The sequence below is a fragment of the Aulonocara sp. 'chitande type north' Nkhata Bay genome, linkage group LG20, assembly GCF_057382095.1.
Source record: "Aulonocara sp. 'chitande type north' Nkhata Bay isolate Kocher_YH1m ecotype deep benthic linkage group LG20, A_spYH_male_GT1.1, whole genome shotgun sequence".
Lineage (NCBI taxonomy): Eukaryota > Metazoa > Chordata > Actinopteri > Cichliformes > Cichlidae > Aulonocara > Aulonocara sp. 'chitande type north' Nkhata Bay.
Window position 1 is genome coordinate 31,793,656 of NC_141363.1, and position 17,483 is coordinate 31,811,138.

Here is a 17,483-nt window from a genome sequence, read left to right on the forward strand (position 1 = left end):
AGAATGCTAGCTCTCTTGGTCTATGTGGCCCGCAATGCAAAGCACTCTTTTCTACTTCTTTTGCTTGATTCATACCAGGTCTGTGTGTTGTGTCTATATTTACAACTCTATTTACCATATACCTTTTTATTCTTTATTTGTTACTGAATGGTTAGTGCAAAAACAGCAAAACGAATGTCAGTTAAATTGTGGTTAATTCTGATGATCCATACATATATTTTTATTTATTTGTTGGGACATGCACACATCTGTTCAATGCTCCATCATGCCTAGCTGGGCTTTTTAATGCCAGACCCAGTAGTATAAATTCAGATAAACCAGATTAAATCTGTTAATTCAATGCTATCAGCAAAAATCGCAAACAGTTTTGGTTATTTTGTTGCACAAAACATTAAACACACTACTGAACAGCATGCTATCCAAGGATAATAACAATAACAGACATAATAACAATAACAGACATTTTTGCATCTCTTTGAATACAATCAAAATGGGAGCATATCAAATAAAAAAATCAAATTAATTTCAGTTAATACGTTATTTGGCACCATGGTTGTGTGTTGGTTAGCACTGTTGCCTCACCCTATGATAGCTGAGATGGGCTCGAGTCGCCACACAACCTTGAACTGGATAAGCATTATAATATAGGAATACTAATACTACAATAGGGATACTAATTAATCTGTCTCAACACTTGATTTATCCTCAACTAGTTAACTTCAGAGCTCCATCACGCTCAGCCAGGGCTCTAAATTTCACAGCGAAACTTTAGATCAGGATTCTTCATCTTCTTCTTGTAGTCTTCATCAAACTGCTCATTCTGAGCCACAGTGAAGTGGTTCTTCCAGTCACCAACTTTCCCTGGAGAAAGAGAACATTCAGAGTGTTTGATCAATCCCACAGTTATACTTGTCCTGTACGCTCATGCTCCACGACACACCCACCTAACACTCCTTCAACATTAAGTGTTCGTGTGTGTCATGTGTCATTAGTGGGTGAAAGTGAGTGAGTAAATGGTCTGTGTGTGTGTGTGTGTGTGTGTGTGTGTGTGTGTGTGTGTGTGTGTGTGTGTGTGTGTGTGTGTGTGTGTGTGTGTGTGGCTGGGGCTGGGGCTGGCACCACAGTTCATTTAGATCACAATTCTGATCACAAAAGCTGCCAGACGGGACAGGGTGTAAGAAAAAGTGTATTTGATCAGCACTACTGGACTGCGCAAATACTGAGAAACAAATGTTGCCCAGCAGGCAGTTGTACCTTTTCTCATGAAAGGAGACACCTCTTGGTTCATCACAGGAACTGTGGAATAGTTGGTCATCTTGTTTTGTTTCATGCTGTCAAACGTCACACTGGCTCTGACTCTTTCCTTCTCTTCAACTGAAGGAGACAAACCAAGGAAGGAACACAGTCGGTCTATTTCTTTTTCATAGTCCTGTTAACATCAATATTGAAAATATGAATAAGTTTAGAAGGGACAGTTCACTCCAACATGGAATGCATGTTTTTTTTTCTTCTGCTCTCTAGTGCTATTTATTCATAGCACTAGGGAAAATATAAATTGACATGTGAAAACACATTTTAGTTGTCTGTGTCTTTGTTCATTCTCTGTGACTTTTCAATTTAAAGACGTCAGACTTTGACCATTCTTTGTATTTTATTTATTATTATTAAACCTCGGATCTGAGGTTTTCTTTTTTTGCAGTTTATGCATCAGAAACAATTCAGCGAACTACAGTTTTCAGACATAACCCAATCTTTGCCAGATCAAATATGCAGATTTTCAAAATTAAGATTTCCATACCAAACAGGTCAGGGGCTGGGTTAACAATAAACGCCTATCGATTGGTTAGGCGGGCGGTTAAGGATAGAGACAGAAATGTATTAACAAGTGAGGAGAATATGCTGAGTTAATGAATGAGGAGAAGAGAGGAAGGAGATTGGATTGAGGACTTATAGTGAATCAGGACATGCAGAAGAAGTAGTGCATCTATGAAGTGGATGAAGAGTGGAAAGGCAGGTGGTCCAGATGACATACCTGTGGAGGTATGGAGATGTCTACAAGAGAGAGGAGTGGACTTTTTAATCAAATTGTTTAACATCCTGGAGAATGAGAGTTGCCTGAGAAATGGAGAAGATGTGTTTTCAAGAACAAGGGGATGTACAGAGCTGTGGTAACTACAGAGGGATAAAGTTAATGATCCATAGCATGAACATATGGGAAAGAGTGACTGAAGCTAGATTAAGAAGAGAGGTGGCGATCAACGAGCAGCAGTGAGAGCAGCAGACAGAGCACTACAGATGTAATGTTTGCTTGGAGAGTGTAGAGAAGGTCAAAAGTAGTTGCTCTGTATCTTTGTGGATGTGGAGAGGGCATATGTGGGAGACAAGAGAGGAACTGTGGTACTCTATGAGGAATTCAGGGGAGTAGTTTGTGAGGGTGGTGCACAACATTTATGAGGACAGTAAGTCGGTCAGTAGGTGTGAGAAATAGGTTCAAGATGCAAATTATTTCAGGGACTGACTTTGTGCCACTTTTTGTTTGCAATGGATGACACAGTGGATCACCTCCCCTATCCCTAGCATCCTCCTCTATCATACACATATGTCCTCTTTTACTAAATCCATGAATACTCTTTCTGGTTTTCACATTTTCCTCCTGCCTTGCAGCCTCATATTTAACATCCTTTGTTATATGATAATTTTAAATATTAAGATCTCTGTCAAAAATGGCACACATGTTAGCCAAACTTACTGTACCTCAATCAAATCTTCATAGAACATGTAGTGAAAATTTGAATGAGTTTGTTTCTTCTCCCACCAGCCGTTCACATGGTCATACCACGATCCAAAAACCTCTGCAGACACAGAACAACACACAAAGGAATGTTTATACAGGAAATGTGATAATATGTTTTGTCCTTAACACTAAAAATAAATTAAACTCACTCTTTCCCTCCATGAAGTCCTGCAGGAAGGTGCTCCAGTCTCCTGGTTCTGGCATGCCACTGTTCATGCGTTCAAAGTGAAAATAGGACACTGCATTGTCTTTTGCATTGCGGGCCACATAGACCACCTACAAAAAGAGGAAACGCTGAATTATACTCTGTGGGTTTCATAAATCCCATGTCTCTATGACTACAGGTATGTGTGCTTTTACCCTGCAGCGCTGCTCCCAGAAGGACTTTGGTACAAACTGGACTGGAAGATGAGTTTTAATGAGACGAGGAGTGGTGGGAAGTTTGTCTGCCAAATCGGTACCTGAGTAAGGTAGAGATAAGAAGGAACCGTTTGCAACAGAACATGCAAAGATAGATTTCTTTATAGACCACAGATCAACAACATGAATTGCCCAAACATTGTGTTTTTGAGGTGCTATGACTAACTTAACAGATTTACACACCAATAAAACTGCCAGAACCATCACAAAGCTATTGAACAAGGCTGTATTTGTAGTTGTAACTATTTGTAACCTGATTCAGAATGTTTTTTGAATTTCTTTTTGACTGAACAGTTCTAATGACAAATAAGTACCAAAGTGAAATTAGGACATTGAGCTTTTGGATCTGGTCTAATACAAATATGGCTAATTGAAGGTGGTCACAAGATTCAACCTGAAGGTAGAAAAGGTACGTAGAGCTCCAGAAAGGGCACTCTGTCATGAAGAGGGATGGATGTCTGACGAGCTGGACCCATGTGCCCAAAATAAAGAAGATCTATGATGTAAGAGACCCATGTGGTTCCTGGGTGCGAAACAGATAAATGCATATTGTTTGGTGTGATATCAGCACATGATGATATAAGCCCCATAATCCAAATGAACACAGTCAGATAGCATCCTTATAGTGTCTTTCAGCCAATGCACACTGTAAAGTCGGAAACCTATTAACTTGCACGTTAACATTAAAATGGGAAAATGTTATTTAAAAAGCACTAACAATTTTATAGCCTAAGTAAGTAAGTAACTAACTAACAAACCTGCTTTAGGGTACGTAGCGATAACAATATCATCTGGTCTTGCTTTGAAGTTCTGTACGTTGTCCCAGTTGTCAGTGAAAGCGTTGGTCATGGAGACTCCATGGAAGTCAAACAGTTCTGGCCGATGTAGCCCCTCCATCTGTGAGAATTACTTGTTTTTAAAATGAAGTTGTCTTTCATGTTTTCCCCATCCTTCTGTTACTTACACAGTAACTTATGTTTTGCAACCTCTGGTTTTTAAAACCAGAGTTGATGACTATGCTGAAACTAGAAGTTTCATCGGGACTCCTTCGGTCACACACTGTTGCAGCTCATCTGTGATTTAAAGTCATGGAAGAATCCAGGTGCGTGATTTGGTTTCTTCTTTTAATAAGAGATCTGATGAAGGTCTGCATTAATCTATTAATTCAACATTCTGGAGTTGCTGTCTCTGCTGTTTGTTTGGTTGTTGTTTCCAGGTTTAGTGAAGACGATTTGTTCCTGCACCACTAATAAGTCCTATTGAAATTATACCTCTAACTTACAATCATCACCTTTGCCAGTTTAACCTTTGCAACTGTAGTGTTTTCTTTTTTATGAGAGCATTTATGTTTTTAGTATTCACTTTCTGATTGCAGTTTGGACCTTGTCTGTCTGGATTCTGCCTGAGCTTTGTGTTGCTCACCATGTTTTTTTGTTTGTTGTACTAGCTTAATAAAACTCTGAATAATATTAACATTGCTCTGTGAATATCGGTCATGTTAGTCACAAAGAGGTTCATTCAAGTAAGTGCAAAAACAGTCAGCTGACAGTACATGATAAAAAACAAGATGCAGTCCAGCATTGGTAGAATCAGGAAACACCAGAATTACAACATTTCCCCTCCAGCTGAGTTCTCTAACCACAATGAATAAGACACATTTATTTCATTCGTTACATTTTAGTGTTTGAGTATTTAAAACAAGGACATTTTAATGCAAACAAAGTATTTTTGTAAAGTAAAGGCAGAGATTTAATGTTGGTAACACATGATTACAAAGCTTGCTTACCATCTAGGATCACTCCTACCAACTAACGTAATCCTGAAATTGTGAAGAGGGCACGTGACTCTAGAGGTCTGCGCGGGAATGTTTTTTTAGTCCCGCTCCCGCCCGCTCCCGCAAGGTTTTGTACCGCACCCGACCGCTCCCGCTGTACACTGGCGTGCACAGATAGAGACGAGGTGGTGCTGAAGCACTTGCCCTTTTGCCCTCAGTCCAAAAAAGTGCCCTTTTGAAAGACGTGATTTTTTTTTTTTTTAAAGCTGCGCGATTTAAAAAGGTGTGAAAATAATGGCTTGATTTGTGCCCCTTCTTCAAAGACACCCGAACCCTGTCGCTTTTTCACTGTCACCGTGTCACGTGAACACGCTTGCAGTTCATTTGTTGTGAGGCGTGTAGCAGCGGCATGACACAGGACTACTTGGAGTAGGCATAGTAGGCTAACTATAGCGACTGGGAGCCACGGCGGACAACACGGCAGCTCTTTCCCTTCCCAACCAGTCAGGTAACCCATGAATCGAGTGAAATTATTCTGTTTGCCCTCTAAGACCAACCTGCAATTGTTTTGTTGTGAAGTAGCCTGTCAGAAACTGCACATGACAAACTTTGCCAGCTTACCCCTCCATCCATACATATGGATAAACAAAAAAACGACACATTTAAAATGTAACCTAAACCATTTAGGCAACCCCACTCTCCATCAATTCCGACCTTTTTGCATACACTATTGAAAATATCACGTTATGCTATAGGCTAAGGCTACATGCCATTAGGCAGAGGGCTCTTTTGAGCCCATTTTTCGTTACAAATTTTAGGATGATCTCACGGAAATCTGTGAATAAATACAAAGTTTTCAAACTGAAGTCAGTGACGGGAAGACATCACACTTTTTAGAGATGGAACTGCAGAAAAACCTAAAACCTTGACATGATTATGAATAATAGAATTATGGACGTTTCTCCGTTTTTGTGGATTAGCCTTTCCATAACTAACGTCAACTACTGTCCTACTTTGGTAAGATTGAAATTAATGTCTTTGACTGTCTTTAGTAGGTGTCTCCTGTGAGAAAGTTAGAACACCGTCCAACTGTCTAAAGATGCAGTCTTTAGCCTAACTGGTTGTTACTGACTCAGCGATGCTCGCAGACATTTACGCACTGTGTTGTGACCTGATTGTGACAGAACAGTGACGTTGTTATTGGTAGTTTGAAGGGTACGGTGTTGGGGGTGGTGCATGTTAAAAGTTTTGAGAAGCACTGGTTAGACATGTTAATTTTTTTTGGTGTAACATATTGGCAACATTAACACATTAATTTGCTAAAGGAAAAATAGGCAGTTCCCAATTGCCTGTGAAAACGACCATTCTGCCCTGTTCTTGTAATGACCACAGTCAGTCTTATTCGTTCTCATACATTTTGGTCTATTTATTTACTAATTTCAGCAAGCATAATGCCTAGGAAAGAGAGGCTGAGAAAGGAGAAAATAAAAGTCAAATTGCATTTAACCTGTGCGATTTTTTTATTATACAAAGAAAAGGTTTTCCACATATGCAAAAAGTGCCCTTTTTTCCCCCTGGAGCACTTGCCCCCCAAAATGTCTGTGCACGCCACTGCCGCTGTATATTCAGTCTTTGTTCACCCGCTGCCCGCTTAGAATAATTTTCTACCCGACCCGACCGTTCCCGCTAAATTTAGATCTGGTTTCCAAAATCTCACATTTAAATGGGGTACCACCAAAAAATAGAGATAACAGATAAAACTGCAGGTTGTGCAATGATTGTATTTATTTTTCTTAAACAAGATGCATTTATCTGTCAACATGCAACATTTATCTTTTAACATGGAAAACGTGTTGCAAAAATAAAATAAATAAAAACGAATACAGCATTGTGGCCTACTTGTTATTTTTATGTAAAATACAAACGTAACATTTTTCTGTCAACACAGTAGGGAAAGTGTCACGAAAAAAAAAAAAAGTCACTTAAAATTGTAAACAAAAGAACAAAATAGTTGGCCACTGCGAAATTAAATGGTTGTTTAAACTATCAGTTTAACGAAAAAATGTCCCAATGTCGAATTCAAGGTCTCTCCTACAAAAGAAAATATGCATATATAAATACAACAATAAACGACATCTCAAAATTATAAACTATTAATCAAATGAACGAAACTTACTTAAAAAATCCAAATTATTTTAAATTTCCATGCAGGAAAAGAATGTCACTGACTGATGAGGGTTTCAGTACTGAACGTCTCTCCTCCAAAATCCGACCACAAAGGCTGAATGCTCTCTCGGAAGGTGCACTCGTTGCCGGGATGCAGAGGACAAATCTTGCAAGGTTGCTCAGGGCAGGGAACTGGGAACTGTTGGAATTCCACCACTGCAAAATGTTTTGTTGACTTGATAATTCAAGTTTCATGGTCCTGTACTCCTGAATCTGAACATCTAGTGATTTTGATCCACATGATTCTTCCTCTTCCTCCCAATCTGAAAATTTATGAAGAACAGTAGGCCTTTTGGCAGGTGTTGGTTCAACATCCTCATCATGTGCATGATCAAACTTTAAATCTTCGATCATCTCCTTGACTCCCTGTATCACATTCTGTCGCCCTCTTTCATCTAACATTCTCAGACCTCGCAGATTTGGTGTCAGAAAGGTTGCTATTTTATAAAGCATGTGAACAGAATGGGATGAAGTGCTGTCTGCTGACAGTAATTCTTTCAGCCGTGTTACACAGACGGTTGCAATTTCAGAGAGCAGAGGGTCTTTTGTGGCTGATGTACAGTGCTCAATTAATCGCACAGACCACGGAAGAACAAGTGAGGCACTGGGAGCTGTGTTATCAGTTTCCAAGTCGTCAGTTGCCTCTTTGAAGGGTTTTAGGAATGATACTAGTAACTTAAGAGTACTGATGCTAATGCGTCCGATCTTGTCATAATTATTGCTCTCAGTCAGCACAGATGCAATGTCTTCGTACTGTTCCAAGACAGAATTTAACATGTCAAAGTTAGAGTTCCATCGTGTCTCTATGGATTGTTTCAGTGACTTTTTAAGCTTGCCCTGCTGTCCTGAGTGTTTGAAATATGTAACCAACTTTTTAACATCAGTCAGAAGGCTAGCGATCTCTGGAGACTTTTCGATTATGGCAGTACCAAACGCACTGGAGAGAGTCACGTTTAGTATGTGCGCTGTGCAGTTTAGCCTCGTGTATTCTCGTAAGGCACTGATCATGTTGGCTCCACGATCTGTGACAAAAATAATCTTTTTGCCCATGTCTGTCGCATCAATGCCAAACACTCTGAGATTCTGCAGCAGGTGCTTTCGAATGTTTTCACCTGTCTTTGAGGTGCTTGGGTCAAAAGGGGCAGCAAAAAGCACTCTTGAATGTAGCTCAGATTGCTCATTAACGTAATGGATGGTTGCAGACAAAAAGGACGTTTTTCGATATGTTTCTGTCCATATGTCTGCTGTAACAGCGCATCCAAACTTCGATATTGTTGCAGTGATTTCCTCCACAACATGTTTACGTAGACTCTGAGCCCTCATTTCAACATTTCTTGACACCGTTGTGGGGTGTGGTAGTATCTCACAGACATCGAATTTTCCTATTCTTGCTGCTGTGTCGACCAAATGTTGGGCCAGCTGTGTGAAGCCTTTTCCAGAGATGGTATCATACGGTCGAATGTCTTGGCAAACAAACTGAACACATTTGTCTCTGGTTTCTTTTTTAAACTTCTCTGGCACCAGCAAAGATTTAGTAAATGCCAGTTTTGTTTGCCCCTTTGTGATGGGACATGAGTGCCGCCTTAAACCTGAGGTTCCAGTCTTGTGACTGCAAAAGGGTAAAACTTTGAGGCATTTATCGCATTGTACAAAGGGTAATTTTTTTCCATTTGCGTCTATGACGCATGAAAAAGACTCCCATACATCAGACTTGCCTGATGTGGGTTTCCTTAAAGTAAACTGACCGTTGTCTAATCCCAGCTGAACGTCCTTCAAGGAAATTGCATCGTCAGTTTGCTCTGCCATGTTGGTAAAGCGCGCTCTGATGCAGGTGATGCGCGCACAGAGTCACAGACTGTGCAAGTAAAATGCACGTGCAAAAAGCACTGATCCATGCGCTCAGTGCGTGTAACAGGCGTGAGCACTGGCTGTACCAGTGCTCAATTAGAATGAGGAAATCACAGATATGCTGTTCCGAAAAAATGTCGGGCACGCTATATTTTCAGACCGCCCGCTCCCGTTCAAATTACACCAGAGTTACCGACCGCTACCGCATTTTATTTGGAAATTTATTCCCGCGCCGCAAGAAATCTGGTCGGGTCCCGCGGGACAGCCGCGGGAATGCAGACCTCTACGTGACTCGACGGTTTAATCGTTAATTTCAGCAATGACTCAGACCTAAAGTGAAGGAGTTCAGTATTTGCTCAGTATATTTGGACCAAACTTTAGAAGGATAAAGTTAGAAGTTAGAAAAATAACATTTTTATTACTGTTCATTAACATGTCAAATGAAAAAGCAAAAATGCAGCACATTTAAAACATATACATCAGACAGCATGGCATGTGTATTCTGTTGAATATTGTTCAAAGTCCCAATGTAGGTATTTCTATTGAGGGTCTTTTTCTGTCTTCCAAACAAAAGACCTTTGTTATTCACTGGAACACACCGCACCATTTTCTGAAATGTGTGCATTTATACTGATCCAGTGCTATGAAGTCAGATAAGCTAGGTTCATTCAACTCGACCAAAATAAATAAATCAATAATGAACAGACTGAAGGCTGGATTTATTGTTTTGCTGTACAAAAGAGTAAACACTGCAATAACCTGCACATCGATGACAGAAGAATAAAAACACAAGTCTTTTAACAGAATTAAAACAGCTGTGTTTAATAAAAATGAAATCCAACATACAACAGCAGCCTACTATCTCTACACAGCTGAGAGCTGCTTGCCATAACTGTGTGAATGTAAAAAGTTTTCTGCTTCTCTTTCTTGATTTATACCAGATCTATGATTCTATATAGGCAACATTCCCACATTACACTTTATGTGTGGCCAAATTATTAAGTACTGGAACATATTCATTTGAGAAATAAACAAAGTTTAGTTTATTCAGGTAGTGTAGTTTTTAAGTTGAGGATAAATGTTTTTTAAGCTGGGAAATTACACAGAATGAACTCTGGTTCCTGTGTGGATTCGCTCCTGGTACTCCAGCTTCTTCCCACCGTCATGCCCAGCTGGGTCTCTTAATTTCAAACCCAGTAGCATAAAGTCAGACAAGCTAACCATTAACAATCAGTTAGTTAAATATGTTCAGTAAAAATGACACATGTTCCTTCATCCTCCTTTTTCTTAACCTCCTAAGACCCAAACTCTTTCATGGCATGCATTTTTAATTTCTCTTTGCTATTTGGGCTGATTGGGACCTGATGAATGTAAAAACAAAGGATTAGCTGATTTTTTTTTTTTTTACCTGATTTTTGTTTTTGAGAAAAATGGGATCCTCATAAGAGGACATTCATTTTAAATTTCAATAGAACAGTGGCAGTATAATGTCCTCATTAGTAGATATCAGGCCCTTTGTAGAGCAAAATTTAGTAGTTTGGTCTCCACAACCCAAAATGTGATGTCCACATATGTGGATGCCAGGTCCTGGGAGGTTAAGCTGATAGATAGCCAACAGCACCACAATGTAAGAGAATTCAGTTGTTCAGGCTTAATATTTGATTTATTCTTAACTATTTAATTGCATATCACTTCTCAGCTCTAGCCCGCTCTTTGAATTTCACAGCGAAACTTCAAATCAGGATTCTTCATCTTCTTCTTGTAGTCTTCATCAAACTGCTCATTCTGGGCCACAGTGAAGTGGTTCTTCCAGTCACCAACTTTCCCTGGAGAAGGAGAACATTCAAAGTATTTGATTATCCTAATAATAAACTGAACATATATTGGTGCCTATACTGAGAAAAAACTAAAGTTTCCCAGCAGGCAGTTGTACCTTTTCTCATAAAAGGAGAAACCTCGTGGTTCAGCTTGCGAGCTGTGGTATAGTTGGTCATCTTGTTTTGCTTCATGCTGTCAAACGTCACACTGGCTCTGATTCTTTCCTTCTCTTCAGCTGATGGAGACAAACCAAGGAAGGAACACAGTCGGTCTATTTCTTGCTCAGAGTCCTGTTAACATAAATGAAAATATGAATGAGTTTAAAAGAGATGTTTCATCCCTAAATTTTATTAATTTTTCTTCTTTTGGTCTGTAGTACTGTATGACTATAATACTTTTTCATCAAGACAAATTTGGTGCGAGATGCTCTCCTTGGGAGATATTAGGATTCGACAGACTTCCCTTTAAATATGTGACAATTTTGATTTTTTTTATGCATCTTAAAATGTCAAACCTTCAAGATTAACAAAAAAAACAGATTTCATTTATGTGTTTCTTTATTTTTTATGAACTTTCAATTTGAAGATGTCAAATTTGATCTTTTTTTCTTAATTATTAGTGATGATGGCAATAAATAAATGCTCACTTGTAGCTGGTTAATGTTTAAACTTCTGATACTACATCTACAGTGGCTTGCAAATAGTATTCGGCCCCCTTGAACTTTTCCACATTGTGGGGTGTGCGTAATTATTCAGCTCCCTGAGTCAATACTTTGTAGAACCACCTTTTGCTGCAATTACAGCTGCCAGTCTTTTAGGGTATGTGTCTACCAGCTTTGCACATCTAGAGACTGAAATCCTTGCCCATTCTTCTTTGCAAAACTCCTAATGTTGGGTCCAATCCCAGATAAATGGGGAGTGTTGCATCAGGAAGGAAGGAAATGTCATAAATCTTTTACCAAATTAAGCATCCATATCATCAACAGAGATAATATGGATATCGGAGATTTCCATACCAGAGTGGTCAAGTTCTTGTCAAGCTGGAGCAGGATGGATAATTCTTTGTTTTTGTTGTGTTTTTAACATGTCTTTGAGTTTCACGTGGCGTGGTAGGCTCCACCTTTGGACAGAGCTTTGCTCTCTGATCAGTCCTTCCTACACCTTCCTTTCTTCCTCCACTGTATTTGATATCTGGGTGGGCAGCAGAACACCACCAGGTCATCTTCACCTCAGTGATGGTAATCAGACTTTCATTGTTAGAATTCTGCACTTAGTTTCCTATGAATCAATATTGTGTTCTCTCTGCTGTAGCCACTTCATTCCTCATCTGGATTCCTATTCTATGTTCTGTCCTGCCTTCAGTCCCATCAATACCTGTAACCTGTAAAAGGACTTACTGGAGCTGGAACACTCACCTGCTTGCTAGAAGGATCTTGCTGGAAAGGATGTGTAGCAGGTGAGGATGATTAAGTATCGGTATCGAGATGGAACTGTACTAACAAATAAAGAGTGTGTGTGGAAAAGTGGAAGGAGTTCTCCGAGGAGTTGATGAACGAAGAATATGAGAGGTAGCGGACAGATGGAAAACAGGTAGTGAATCAGGAAGTTCAGAGGATTAGTGAGGAGGAAGCAAGAAGTGCTATGAAGAGTGAAAATGTGGTTGATGCAGATGACATAACTGTCAGTCGGCACACGTTAGCCAAACTCGGTGCTGTACCTCAATCAAATCTTCATAGAACATGTAGTGAAAATCTGAATAAGTTTGCTTCTTCTCCCACCAGCCGTTCACATGGTCATACCACGATCCATAAACCCCTGCAGACACAGAACAACACACAAAGGAACGTTAACATGGGAAATATGATGATATTATTTTTCCTTTACAACAGAACTCACTCTTTCCCTCCATGAAGTCCTGCAGAAAGGTGCTCCAGTCTCCTGGTTCTGGCAGGGCACTGTTCATGCGGTTAAAGTGGAAATAGGACACTACACTGTCTTTTGCATTGCGGGCCATATAAACCACCTACAGAAAGAGGCAAAACTAAATTATGCTCTGTGGGTTTCATAAATCCCATGTCTCTATGACTACAGGTTTGCATGATTTTTACCCTGCAGCGCTGCTCCCAGAAGGACTTTGGTACAAACTGGACTGGCAGATGAGTTTTAATGAGACGAGGAGTGGTGGGAAGCTTGTCTGCCAAATCGGTACCTGAGTAAGGTAGAGATAAGAATGATCATTTGCAATCAAGCTTCTCTGCCAAGTCTTTCCCTAAATGATAAGAAGGAGTAACTTGTAACTGTTAAAATGCAATGATTGGCTTTTTTATTATAGCATAGATCAACAACATTAATTACTACACATTATACTATACTACCTTATACTACATTATATTATAACTAACTCTGACAAAACGTGTCACAAAATGATGGCATGCAAGCAAAACAGATGTCAGACAAAAAGACTGAACCTATTTCAAACATTTTTGGAATATTTTTCTGTCTGAACAGTTCTAATGATACCTTAATGTACAAGTACACCAAAGTGAAACTAACTTTTGGTTTTGACTTAATACAAATATGGCTAATTGAAGGTGGTCACAAGATTCAACCTGAAGGTAGAGGAGGGCGGCAGATCTCCAGGAAGGGCACTCTTTCATGAAGAGGGATGGATGTCTGACGATCTGGATCCATGTTGTCAAAATACAGAAGATCTATGATGTAAGAGATCCATGTGGTTCCTGAGGTTGAAACAGATAGATGCATATTGTTCAGTGGGATACCAAACTATGAAGATATAAGCTCCATAACCCAAATTAAGACACTCAGCATCATTTTTGTATTTTTCAGGTCAACACTGAACTCGTGGATGCATAGTGTTTAGTGGGAATCCTGTGAACTCAGACACCAACATTAAAATTATTTTTTAACAAAAAAAGTTATTTTATAATTAGATAAGCTCCACACTCTTGCACACACCACATCAGTACCTGCTTTAGGGTACGTAGAGATAAGAATATCATCTGGTCTTGCTTTGAAGTTCTGTACGTTGTCCCAGTTGTCAGTGATGACGTTGGTCATGGAGACTCCATGGAAGTCAAACATTTCTGGTCGACGTGGCACCTCCATCTGTAAGACTGATTATTTTAAAAGTCTTTCATGTTTTCTCCAGTCCTAAAAAACGATGAAATTGCAAACTGGATGTTTCATGATGGTTGATGGCTGTGATTCAGTTTGTAGGGATAGATTTTATAGGGACGCCCTCTTTTGGTCACACCTGCTGTCCTGTTGTCAGGGTTTAAGGCAGGTTGACCGGTGGTTCTTTTCCTCACAGGTCTAAAGAATTGATATACATATCATGACATCTGTTGGGGCTCATCTTGTCCTTTTTGTTTGGTATTGCAGTGTTGCTGGTCTGCACACCTAATCAGTCAGACTGTCAGGATGCTGAATTCTCTCCCTGCTCTGTCCCTCTCCACTCTCACACACAGAACTACAGACCTGCATCCACCTCTCCCCTCTTAACCCTGCCCACCTCCCAGACTTATAAAACTCTCAACCTCCACCATCGCCCCTCACTGACTCCCCCACCCCACTTGCACACGAACTCTTGCCCACAAGCACTCTGACTGTGCTGGACACTGTTTTGTATTGTATTGTGTCGTACATAAGACTTATTTTAATCTTTATATTGTTTTAGTGTACACCGAGGGCTGTGGGAGCATTGAAACTTCAAATTCCTGTGTATGACCTGTGCATATGGTTTTTGACAATCAAGCTGACTTTGATGTAAATTTTAGAAATGTAGTTCAAAGTTCATTTGAATTGCTTCATTCAAGTAAGTGCAAAAACAGTCAGCTGCCAGTACGAAAAGGACGACTAATTACGACATGTGCACTGCAGCATTGGTAGAATCTGTAAACACCAAAATTACAACATTTCACCTCCATCACTCTGATTCAGACACACAGTAACATTAACTGAATGTATTTTAAACCAGAGGTGGGACCAAGTCATTGTTTTGCAAGTCTCAAGTAAGTCTTAAGTCTTTATCCTCAAGTCTCAAGTCAAGTCTCAAGTAATGTCAGGCAAGTCAGAGTCGAGTCTCAAGTCACTGGTGTAAAAGTCCGAGTCAAGTCACAAGTCTGAAACTTTGAATTTCAAGTCCTTTCGAGTCTTTAAAAAAAACAAAACGAAAAAATAATGTTGCAGTTATATGCTAAATGTAAATATTAGACCATGTAATTTTAAAATCTGTGTTTTTCTCAACACATACAAAATAGTGAACTTAGAAAATATACACAAATTGTGAAATTGCACCTCTTTAAAATGCAGCTCAATTAAACCTAGCTCCAAGAATAATTTTCACCGACAGTTCTGAGATAAGCTGCATGTTATTCTTGGATGCGGTTGTAGGACCAGCTTTAAAATCGCATGACAAAAATATCATACACATTTAAAAAAAACTGTATCACCAACGTAGCCTGGAAAACATTTGCTAGTTAGATGAAGTCAGCTATCTCATCTTAGCATATTTATATGCATATTTATAATCATACGGTTCTTGGAGTGAGTGCATACACTCATGAAGTTTAGTAACTTCAGGTCACTGCAACAAGCCCAGGTACAGTTTACCGACGGATGGGTACAGGACCTTGAAATGCACCGTGTAGAACGAAAGACCATCGTACGTATCATAAGTTTACCAGTCTCACAAATTGTCGTCATAAATACACATTCGTTAACCGTTTATTAATAGGACCTTTGAGCTCAACGGTAATTAATTAGTAGTGGAAATAATTTCTGGTTCATCACAGAAATGTAGCAGTGACAATAATATTGTATGCTGTAATCGTACTGGACAATTAGTGATACAAAAAACCTGTTTTATCCTGTGAATAAAAGTATATGTTTTTGTCAGTGTACCATAATAACAGAAGCGAAACGCAATATTGTGTCAGGATAATTTACTATTTATGCACAATAAATAAAGGAGCATAGCGCGACCATTTCTGTTCAGCGCCAGACTTGCTTGTAACCTATATCACCAATTATGTTATGAAAATGACATATTAACTACTAAAAAACACTGACCTTCGTGTAAATGCTTGGAGCAGACTAACCTGTGAGCTGGAGTGTTCTAGGACGTTATATTTGATCTTTGAATGGCTGCAATCCAGTCGCCTCTTTGTTACTTCGGAAACATGGCTCGAACAATTTCTCTTCAACAACGTAATCCGATAACAACCGATCTCTTTACCCGTCGGCTTCCCGTGGCTGTCATGCGACCGGCTATTGCAGTTAATAATACAACAGCTTCTTGACATTTTTGTGTTTCTTTTTATCGCTGTGTGACTGATTTCAATTGAAAGCCTGCGTGCGCTAGTACCGCTTGCCACGAGTTCCCAGAATCCTTTGCGGTTCTACCCGTGAATGACGTCACATTTTCAATCTCTATATAATATGCATGTTAAATTTTATATTTGGGGTAAAATATCAAGTCTTTTCAAGTAAACCGGTTCAAGTCCAATTCAAGTCCCAAGTCATTGGTGTAAAAGTCCAAGTCAAGTCACAAGTCTTAGAACATTTTTTCAAGTCAAGTCTAAAGTCATAAAATTAATGACTCGAGTCTGACTCGAGTCCAAGTCATGTGACTCGAGTCCACACCTCTGTTTTAAACAGAACATGTTTAATTCCTTTACAAATGTTTGTAAAGTAAAAACACATTAGATTGTTGGTAACACAAGATTATGAAGCTTACTTACCTTCTAGGATCACTCCTACCAACTGACATACACTTGAAGTTGTGAACAAGGGATTTAACCCACAGATTTAATCATTAATTCCAGCAATAACACTGACCTAAAGTGGACGAGTTAAATATTTACTCAGTAAAACTCGCCCAAACTTTGGGAGGACAAAGTTTGAAGCTGTCTACAGCTTACCGCACCTTATATCAGTCGCACGGAAGTCGCTGTAATAATCTGGGCGCTACAGCTTTAGGCAGCTCGGCACGCTCCCGCGGACGGCAATCACTTTCTGCCCGACAATCACTTTTTGGCCCAACACCTGGAGCAAAACAATCCCCATGAGTGCTGCTGTTTGACTGAGGAAGAATATAGGCGGTATCCCAATTCACGGTCTGCAGCCTTAAAGGCCGATTACGTCACAGCGACGCGACAAAGGCTGTCCCAATTCACAGGCTGCTCGAAATTTGGCCCTCAAATGCGTCCTTCATTTCCCTGAATTTTAAGGATGGATCCGTGTATCCTCCATCGCCCAACATATCCCAGACTTCATAGCGCGGCGGTGGGTGTGGATAATTTTGCCGAAAAAAACGGCGGAAGAGGGGCGGTCGAAGAGTAAACTTCTAAAAGTAAGTACTGAATATTATGTCACTTATTTATGTGCAAATGTTTAATAATGAAGAACATTAAAACATTATTGTTGGCCACATGTCGGCAAAGTTATGTGACATTAGCGATGTTTGTACTTTCAGCGTTTACTTGGTTTTAAAGCCTTTACTTTAAAATATACGCCGTTCAATAGATGATTTTAATCTTACAGAGAATGTGATGATTTTATGGATAATTAAAGTCAGTCATAT

General features: G+C 39.6%; 2 protein-coding genes across 5 annotated transcripts; both read right to left on the minus strand.

Annotated features, from left to right (window-relative positions):
* Nucleotides 1-164: 164 nt before the first annotated feature.
* On the minus strand, nucleotides 165-5,145 carry LOC147305980 (cytosolic sulfotransferase 3-like). The gene is made up of 8 exons (XM_086276579.1): nucleotides 5,001-5,145; nucleotides 3,973-4,111; nucleotides 3,609-3,737; nucleotides 3,155-3,255; nucleotides 2,944-3,070; nucleotides 2,755-2,852; nucleotides 1,255-1,429; nucleotides 165-861 (listed from the first exon to the last, which is right to left on the minus strand). Exons 1-8 carry the CDS (start codon nucleotides 5,001-5,003, stop codon nucleotides 749-751), a joined length of 885 nt encoding a protein of 294 aa, XP_086132705.1. The 5' UTR covers nucleotides 5,004-5,145; the 3' UTR covers nucleotides 165-748.
* Nucleotides 5,146-9,762: 4,617 nt separating this feature from the next.
* Nucleotides 9,763-17,075, minus strand: LOC147305981 (cytosolic sulfotransferase 3-like). Of its 4 annotated transcripts, none has more exons than XM_086277062.1 (8): nucleotides 16,827-17,075; nucleotides 13,867-14,013; nucleotides 13,489-13,617; nucleotides 12,988-13,088; nucleotides 12,776-12,902; nucleotides 12,597-12,694; nucleotides 10,996-11,170; nucleotides 9,763-10,888 (listed from the first exon to the last, which is right to left on the minus strand). In XM_086277062.1, exons 2-8 carry the CDS (start codon nucleotides 14,003-14,005, stop codon nucleotides 10,764-10,766), a joined length of 894 nt encoding a protein of 297 aa, XP_086133188.1. In that variant the 5' UTR covers nucleotides 14,006-14,013; nucleotides 16,827-17,075; the 3' UTR covers nucleotides 9,763-10,763. The 4 variants fall into 4 exon arrangements, with proteins under 4 accessions (XP_086133188.1, XP_086133187.1, XP_086133189.1 ...); XM_086277061.1 differs by having other exon boundaries at nucleotides 13,867-14,005; nucleotides 16,827-17,068; XM_086277063.1 differs by lacking the exon at nucleotides 16,827-17,075 and adding an exon at nucleotides 16,642-16,799 and having other exon boundaries at nucleotides 13,867-14,005.
* Between the last annotated feature and the right edge of the window lie 408 nt (nucleotides 17,076-17,483).

What these genes read in the sequence shown, in the direction of transcription:
- LOC147305980 (XM_086276579.1), bottom strand. An exon ending in CGCTACGTACCCTAAAGCAG is followed by an intron (nt 3,738 to 3,972) that starts GTTTGTTAGTTA and finishes TTTCGCACCCAG; the next exon opens with GAACCACATGGGTCTCTTAC. An exon ending in CGTACCTTTTCTACCTTCAG is followed by an intron (nt 3,256 to 3,608) that starts GTTGAATCTTGT and finishes TACCTTACTCAG; the next exon opens with GTACCGATTTGGCAGACAAA.
- LOC147305981 (XM_086277062.1), bottom strand. Translation starts at nt 14,005, where the DNA reads ATGGAGGTGCCACGTCGACCAGAAATGTTTGACTTCCATGGAGTCTCC. An exon ending in GGACTTCATGGAGGGAAAGA is followed by an intron (nt 12,695 to 12,775) that starts GTGAGTTCTGTT and finishes CTGTGTCTGCAG; the next exon opens with GGGTTTATGGATCGTGGTAT. An exon ending in TTCTCCTTTTATGAGAAAAG is followed by an intron (nt 10,889 to 10,995) that starts GTACAACTGCCT and finishes CTCCTTCTCCAG; the next exon opens with GGAAAGTTGGTGACTGGAAG.